Source organism: Panthera leo (genome assembly GCF_018350215.1).
Source record: "Panthera leo isolate Ple1 chromosome F3 unlocalized genomic scaffold, P.leo_Ple1_pat1.1 chrF3_random_Un_scaffold_30, whole genome shotgun sequence".
Classification (NCBI taxonomy): Eukaryota; Metazoa; Chordata; class Mammalia; order Carnivora; family Felidae; genus Panthera; species Panthera leo.
The window spans coordinates 1,053,239-1,062,646 of record NW_024962231.1 but is presented as its reverse complement, the minus strand read 5'-3'; the positions used below and the strand labels follow the sequence as shown (position 1 = coordinate 1,062,646).

The 9,408-nt window shown below is 35.4% G+C and overlaps 1 protein-coding gene across 1 annotated transcript; it reads left to right on the top strand.

The window, feature by feature from the left end:
- The first annotated feature begins 2,206 nt into the window (after positions 1 to 2,206).
- Positions 2,207 to 3,159, top strand: LOC122212815 (putative vomeronasal receptor-like protein 4). The gene is given in 2 exon segments (XM_042926794.1): positions 2,207 to 2,422; positions 2,425 to 3,159. Coding segments are annotated over 2 exon segments (951 nt in total).
- Positions 3,160 to 9,408: the final 6,249 nt, after the last annotated feature.

Here is a 9,408-nt window from a genome sequence, read left to right as displayed (position 1 = left end):
CTGATGGTTACTTGAGGGGTTGTGGGAGGGGGAATGGGTCAAATGGGTAAGGGGCACTAAGGAATCTACTCCTGAAATCATTGTTGCACTATATGCTAACCAATTAGGAGGTAAATTTTTAAAAAATAAAAAAATTAAAAATTAAAATAAAAAAATAATATTTCATATATACACTTATTAAGTAATTATACATGTATGTTAGTGGCCATGATCCAAATGTGGCTTTACTGACACTGGAATATAATGCCTACAATTTGGATATCATTGTGCCTTTAAGGCAGTATAGCCTAATAGATAAGTTCTAGTCTCTAGGGCCTAATAGGCAGCATAACCTAAGTGCACTGCGGTACAGATATATATTTGTGGCAACTGTTAGTTTTTTGTTTCTGACTTTTTGATAAATTTCTCACATAATAATTATTTGGTAACATAGTTACAGCCATTTAATCAAATGTATAATTACTGCATTATAAAATCCCATATATCAGGTGATTGATTATAGAGCAATTTTTTACCCCAGCAATTTTATAGAGCAAGTGATATTCTGAATTTCAGCCAAGAATATTCACTCTCAAAATTTCTTCACTGAAAACAAAGGTGAGTACTCTCTCATTTCAATAGAAGAATAAATGAAATATGTATACAGCTAAATATTCTTATCACGTTAATTGAGTAAAATAATTATGCCTACATATAGGGCAAATACCATGATGAGAGTTCAATGGCATTTTACAAAGTATTCTGATATTGGAAATATCCTGAAGAGACATGAGGATGAGCATATATATATATATATATATATATATATATATGTATGTAATATATATCTCCAATTGGAGATATATATTACATACATATATATATATATATATACACACACACACACACACAAGGATGAGCATATATTCATATATTTGTGTGAGCGTGTGTGTGTATCCAATATGTCCAATTATACAAATCAATTTTACAAATGATTATTTATTTTGAGAGTGAGTGTGTGAGAGGGGGCAAGGGGAGACAGAGGGGAGAGAGAATCCCAAGTAGGCTCTGAGCTGTCAGTGCAGAGGCTTACATCAGTCACTACCCTGAGATCATGACCACACCCAAAATCAAGAGTCAGACCCTAACTGACTGAGCCACTCAGGTGCCCCTATTGGAGATTTTTTAATGGCATGAGAGGCTATCCTTTTATTAAATGAAGTTCCCTGCAAAGATCTCCATAAAAATATTTTAAAACAATTTTGTGGACATCATAAAGTGGATATTAGTTGTTTGTCCTCTTGTCCTCTTGAAAATTGAGAGTTGAACTTCAGCAATTCCCTACTGATATAAAAAGAGATTATAAAATGAATCACCATGATGAAAATAAAGGGCAGTGTGCCAGGTTCAATGTCAATAAAGTTTGTTAATAGGATTTGTAATACGATTGTTATTTCCATCCTCTCATATGTTTGTATGCAAATCTTCATATCCCTGATATGAATCATTAGGTTGTATGACAATGAGAATTAAGGTTTTTGTTGAAAGATTATTAATAATTATCTAATTTTAAGGGGAGATTGTGCTGAATTAACAGGATAGACCAAACGCGATCATGATGGTCTCTAAGTTTGGAAGGAAGAAGAAGAAAAAGTGTCACAGTATTTGATGGAAGACTTGCCTGGGCATAATTTTCCCCCCAATTGTTTCTTTCGTAATTCTTTTCCCATTAGTGTAAAATGTGCAACAGTTGAACTATACAAACATCTATGCAAACTTTAATGGCTATTAGGATTCTTGATGCTGAATATGAGACAGGAAAGTGCAGAACAGGAAAGCAAACTTTTAAACAAAGAAATGAATATACTGTACGGGGAGTATGGGGAATGGGGACATCATCCTGGCATTAATATGGGTATGAGATCTCTCTTTCTCTATGTCTCTCTCCTTCCTCTCTTTCCTTCTCTCCTTTCCAATTTAGATGACACATATAGACAAACAGATAGATAGATAGATAGATATAGAAAGATAACATATAGATACGTATGTACATAATATACACACAGTAAAATGGTGTACAAAAAATATTGAGACTCTATTTCTAAGACTTTATACAACATAGACTTAATGATTAATTGAGTAAAACAAAAAATGATCTGTGGTGATGATTTTGACAAAGGAATAAATGACATTGATAACGTGAGGTCTAACTTTTCAGATAGACAAAATGTTTTTTCTTTGTCACTGTGATGATGATATCGTCCATTATATTTGTATGAAGATAGGCCAGTTTTTACAAGTTCGTATTGGAATTTTTGCCAACACCTTCCTGCTTCTCTTCCACATCTTCATGCTACTTCTGGATCACAGACCTAAGCCAACTGTCCTGATCATCTATCACTTGGCCTTTGTCCACATAATGAAACTGTTCACTGCACTGTTTTTTTAATGTCTACAGACATGTTTGAAGTACTGAACATTCTAAATGATTTCAAATGCATGGCTTTATTCTGCATGATCAGGGTGACACGGGGTCTCTCCTTAAGCACCACCTGCCTCCTCAGCATGTTCAAGGCCATCATGATCAGCCCTAGCACCTCCTGGTTGGCCAGCTTTAAACATACGTGCAAAAAGTACATCTTCCATTCTTTTATCATCTTATGGTTTCTCAGTTTGTCTCTCATTAGTGCCTGCATCTTGTATACTGCTGCTCCTTCTAATGTGACCCAGAGCAATCTACTGTGTGTCAGTAAACACTGCTCACTTTCCCACCTAAACTCCATCATCAGGGGACTGTTTTTCACGTTTTCAATATCCAGGGATGTTTTCTTTGTTGGAGGCATGCTGCTCTCAAGTGTGTACATTGTAATTCTCTTGTCCAGGCTTCAGAGGCAGTGCCAGCACCTTCCCAGTAACAGCTTCTCCTCAAGAGTCTCCCCAGAGAGAAGGGCTACCGAAACCATCCTGCTGTTGGCAAGTTTTTTTGTGGTCATGTACTAGGTGGGCGTCATTATCTCCTTATCCTCCACTCTCTTATGGGCATATGACACAGTCATTCTGGATTTCCAGAAGCTTGTGCCCAATGTCTATGCCACTGTCAGTGCGTTGGTGCTAATAAGTTCTGATAAAAGGATAGAAAATGTGTTTCGAAAGTGTGGGAAAATTGCAATCAAGTTATAGGTACATACTGTGGAAATCATTATCTAGAACTGATCATTTTGATTTCATTCAAATTATAGAGTATTTATATATAACATTTAAATGTAATTTTAATTTGTATGTCATTGAAAGGTTTACTGTGTATAAATAATAAATGTTTTTGAAACCTCTGGTAACAATTACCCACCAGCTTTTTTTGAGTTTAGTATCAAGTAAGATTCAATATTGCCATGTGTTGAACATTCCTTTATCTTTCATTTTATTTCTCAAACACTCTTAAGGATAATTTTCTCTATAAAAGTAAAATACACTCTAAAGCATGACTATTGTACTCTATTACAATGCATTACTTGTTGGTAATGCAACATTTGAAAATTCTGTTTACTCTTTTTACTTCAAGATATTTAGCTTTGCCTCCAATTTTAACTGAGCAACACTTTTCTCAGCACTATTTATATTTATTTCTATGAGTTCCGGCTTCTATTAGGGCTGCAGAGAGTGTACTCTCACCTCTGTATGTTTTCAAATTTATCATTCTCTTCTTTTAAAGGTTGTAAACTTTGTTTCATGTTACAACATATATATTTTTTAATTTCTTTTATTTACACAGTTTGAGTAATATTTCTGGTGAGTATTTTATCTGCTTTTGTTACAATTAATTTCTTATTTGTAACTTCATGCCTAGTTTTGAAATTAGAAATTTATAATCGTCATTTTTTTGGTTTTGTTTTTTAATTTGTATACAGTAGTGAAACATTTAAATGATTCTTATTTCTTCCCATTATGATCTTCATATAATATAGCGACAATTCCATTCTCTATAAATCTTCTCTCTTGAATGGATTTGGCTTCAACATTTTTGTTCAATATTCTAGTTTATTATTTCTTTCATCAACTCAGACTAATACAATATTTAACTAAATTATTGTGTACTAAATTGAGTTATTTAATTTTCAAGATTTAATTGTATTAGGCCTCTTCTTCACAATATCTCTTACATGTGTATAGTTTGTCTTTCGACATTATTTTTATTTCCTATTTTTCCTGTCTTTACTTAAATATTTTATATGTTGTAGAAGAAATTTATTGTCGAATTGGTTTCCATACAACACCCCGTGCTCATCCCAACAGGTGCCCTCCTCAATAACTATCAAATAATTTAAACATATTGCTGATATATTTATTTTGTGACATGTAATTTCTTCTACCCTATACCCAAAACTAATTTAATTGTGTTTCACCATTAATAATTTCATTGTGAACTTTGGGACATATCACAGTGCAGGTATCTCTAGTCTCTTTGTACCAATCACCCTGAGGACGAATTGGAGTACCACACAGGTTTGAGCTCCTTGTAGTCAGTCAAGATCTGGATGGCGAGACGGTCTCTGATTTTGATTGCTTCTTTAGATCCTTAACTTGAATTACTTAGCTTTCTGGGATGATCTTATATTTTATTATTATCCTTGCTGTACATTATAAGGATTCTTTTACTTTTGTATTTTATATATATTTTTTTCTATTTAAATTAAAGTTAGTTAACTTGTAGTGTAGTATTGTTGTAAGGAGTACAACCCAGTGATGCATCCCTTTCAATAATGACCAGGGCTTATCTGAACAACTGGCTTCTTAATCCCTGTCACACAATTACCCCATCCCTACAACAAACACCACTCCAGCAACCCTCAGTTTGTTCTCTGTATTTTAGAGTCTCTTATGGTTTTCCTCTCTCCATTTTTATCTCATTTTCCCTACCTTCCCATATAGTCATCTATTGTGTTTCTTAAATTCCGCATATGAGTGAAATCATATATTGGTTTTACTCTGACTCATTTCCCTTAGCATAATACTCTAGTTCCATCCACATGTTTGCAAATGGCAAGATTTCATTCTTTTTGATTGTTGAATAATATTCCACTATGTAATATATTTATCCATTCGTCAGTCAATGGACCTTTTGACTCATTACATACTCTGGCTATTGTTAATAGTGCTGGTATAAACATTGTGGTGCATGTGTCCCTTTGAATTAGCATTTTTGTATCCTTTGGGTATATACACTGGTGCAATTGCTGGGTCATACAGTAGGTCTATTTTTAATTTTTTGAGGAACCTCCATGCTGTTTTCAGAGTGACTGCATCAGTTTGTATCTCCACCAAAAGTGTAAAAGCGTTCTCCTAATTCCACATCCTCACCAAAATCTGTTGTTTCCTATCTTGTTTTTTTAGCCATTCTAACAGGTGTGAGGTGGTATCTCATTGTGATTTTGATTTGCATTTCTCTGATAATGAGTGATGTTGAGCATCTTTTCTGTGTCCGTTGGTCCTCTGGGTGTGTTCTTTGGAAATTGTGCATTAATGCCTTCTGCTCATTTCTTCACTGGATTATTTGTATTTTGGTTGTTGTGTTTAATAAGTACCTATTTTGGATACTGACCCTTTATCTGATATCTAATCTACAAATCTCTTCTACCATCCCATGCACTGTCCTTTAGTTTTGTTGTTTGTTTCCTTTGATGTGCAGATTTTTTATCTTGATAGGGTCCTAATAGTCCATTTTTCCTTTAATTTCCCTTTCTCCCGGAGGTATGTCTAGTAAGAATTTGCTGTTGCAGAGTTCAAAGAGGCTACTGTCTGTTTCTTATTCTGGGGTTTTGACGGATTCCTGCCTCATATTTAGGGATTTCATATATTTTTATATTAATTTTGTTTATGGTATAAGAAAGTGATCCAGCTTCATTTTTCTGCATTTCACTATCCAGATTTCTCAGCGCCATTTGCGAAAGAGACTGTCTTTTCTTCCACTAGATATTCTTTCCTGTCTTGTCAAGGATTAGTTGGTCACACATTGTGGGTCCATTTCTGGATGCTCTGTTCTGTTCCAATGAACTATGTGTCTGTTTTTGTGCCAATACCATACTGTCTTGATGATTAGAGCTTTGTAATACAGCTTGATGTCCATAATGTGATGCCTCCATAGTTTCTCCTTTTCAACATTACTTTGGCTACTTGGGGATGTTTCTCTTTCCATAAAAATTTCAAAGTTGTTTTTTCAAACTCTGATGAATGCGGGTGTTATTTTAATAAGGATTCCATTGAATGTATAGATTGTTTTCGGTAGTATAATCATTTTAACAATATTTGTTCCTCCAATCTACTAGCATGGAATGTTTATGCTTTTTTGTGTCCTCTTTTTTAAAATTTGTAAGTGTTTATTAACTTTTGAGAGACAGAGACAAAGTGTGAGTGGGGGTGGGGGTGGGGGAAGACACAAAATCCGAAGCAGGCTCCAGGTCCTGATCTGTCAGCATAGAGCTCAACACAGGGCTCTAAATCACACTCTCAGAGATGATCACCTGAGCCAAAGTCAAATGCTTAACTGACTCAGCCACCCAGGCGCCCCACTTTGTGTGTTCAATTTCTTTCATAAGCTTTCTATATTTTTCACCATATAGGCCTTTGACCTCTTTGGTTAGGTTTATTTTTTGGTATTTTACATCATTTAGTGTAATTGTAAATGGGATTGATTCCTTGGTTCCTATTCCTGCTGTTTCACTATTGGTGTAAAGAAATGCAACCAGTTTCAGTATGTTGATTTTATACCTTGCAGCTTTCTGAATACATGAATCAGTTCTAGCAGTTTTTGGTGTCTTTGGGGTTTTAGCATAGAATATCATGTCATCTGTGGAGAGTGAAAATTTGACTTTTCCCTTGCCAATTTGAATGTCTTTTATTTCTTTCTGTTGTGTGATTGCTGAGGCTAGGACTTCCAGTAATATACTGAACAGCAGCTGTGAGAATGGACATCTGTGTCGTGTTCCTGACATTTGTGGGGAAACTCTCAGCTTTTGCCATTGAGGATGATATTCGGTGTGGGTCTTTCCTATATGGCCTTTATAATGTTGAGGATTGTTCCTTCTATCCTTATTTTCTTGAGGGTTTTTATCAAGAAAGAGTGCTGTATTTTGTCAAATGCATGTTCTGTATCTATTTAGGGTATCATGATTCTTATCTTACTTTTATTAATGTGGTATATCACGTTGACTTACTTGCAAATATTTATATAAGCCCTGCAGTGCAGGTATATATCCCACTTGATCTCTGTGCATAGTTCTATTAACGTAATGTTGAATTCTATTTGCTAGTACTTGTTGAGATTTTTGCATCCAGGTTAATCACTGATATTGGCCGATAAGTCTCCTTTGTTTGTTTGTTTGTTTGTTTGTTTGTTTTGTGTGTATGTGTGAGTGTGTGTGTGTGTGTGTGTGTGTGTGTGTGTGTGTGGCATCTTTGTCTGGTTTTGGATCCAAGGTAATGATGGTGTCCTGGAATCAGTTTGGCAGACTTCCTTCCATTTATATTTTTGGGGAAAACTTTGAGAAAAGTAGGTATTAATTCCTCTTAAATGCCTGGTAGAAATTTCCTGGGAAGCCAACTTGTCCAGGATCTTATAATTGTTTATATTTCTTTGACATACATTGTGGTCTTCCCTCTTTTATTTGTGATTTTTTCGATTTCAGTATTCTTTATTTTCTTCTTGATAAGTCTGACTAGGGATGTTATCAGTTTTTTTTTTCTTTGAAAGAACCTACATTTACTTTTAGTTATCTATTGTACTGTTTTGTTTGTTGGTTTCAAATATTGTTTATATCTGCTCTAATGTTTATCATTCCCCTTCTTCTGCTGGCTTTTGGCTTTATTTGCTGCACATTTTCTAGTTTCTTTAGGTGTAACGTGAGATGTGTATTTTGGGACCTATCGTGCTTCTTGAGATAGACTTTTATGTATATGCCTGTTAAGATGATCGTTGCTGAATCACATAGAGTTTGAACAGTCGTGTTTTCAAGTTCATTTGCTTTCATGTATATGTTTTTAAATTATTTGCTGATTTCCTGGTTAACCTATGCATTCTTTTTTTATATATTAAATACAACTTACTGTCAGATTGGTTTCCATGCAACACCTAGTTTTCATACCAACAGGTGCCCTCCTCACTGCCCATCACCCACTTTCCCATCTCCCCCACCTCCCATCAACCCTCATTTTTTTCTCAGCATTTAAGTCTCTGACGGTTTGCCTCCCTCCCTCTGTTATTTCGCCCTTTCCCCTCCCCCATGTTTTTCTGTTAAGTTTCTGAAGATCCACATATGCGTGAAAACATTATTAACTGCCTTTATCTGACTTATTTCACTTAGCATGATACCCTCCAGTTCATTCATGCATTCACGTTGCTACAAATGGCTGGATTCATTCTGTCCCATTGCCAAGTATATACGTCATATATATATATATATATATATATATATATATATATATATATATATATATATTTCACTCAGTTTAACACTCTCCAGCTCCATCCACGTTGCTACAAAAGGCCATATTTAATTCTTTCTCATTGCCAAGTAGTATTCCATTGTATATATAAACCCCAATTTCTTTACGCATTCATCAGTTGATGGACATTTAGGCTCTTTCCATAATTTAGCTATTGTTGAGAGTGGTGCTATAAACACTGGGGTACAGTTGCCCCTATGCATCAGTACTCCTGTATCCCTTGGTTAAATTCCTAGCAGTGCTACTGCTGGGTCATAGGGTAGGTCTAGTTTTAATTTTTTGAGGAACCTCCACACCGTTTTCCTGAGCGGCCGCACCAACTTGCGTTCCTGCCAACAGTATTAGAGGTTTCCCACTTCTCCACATCCTCTCCAGCATCTATAGTCTCCTGATTTGTTCATTTTGGCCACTCTGACTGGCGAGAGGTGATATCTGAGTGTGGTTTTGATTTGTATTTCCCTGCCGAGGAGTGACGTTGAGCACCTTTTCATGTGCCTGTTGGCCATCTGGATGTCTTCTTTAGAGAAGTGTCTATTGATGTTTTCTTCCCATTTCTTCACTGGATTATTTGTTTTTCGGGTGTGGAGTTTGATGAGCTCTTTATAGATTTTGGATACTAGCCGTTTGTCTGATATGTCATTTGCAAATATCTTTTCCCATTCCATTGGCTGCCTTTTAGTTCTGTTTATTGTTTCCTTTGCCGTGCAGAAGCTTTTATCTTCATGAGGTCCCAATAGTTCATTTTTGCTTTTAATTCCCTTGACTTTGGGGATGTAGCAAGTAAGAAATTTCTGCAGCTGAGGTTAGAGTGGTTTTTCCCTGCTTTCTTCTCTAGGGCTTTGATGGTTTCCTGTCTCACATTCAGGTTCTTTATCCATTTTGAGTTTGTTTTGGTGAATGGTGTAAAAAAGTGGTCTAGTTTCATTCTTCTGC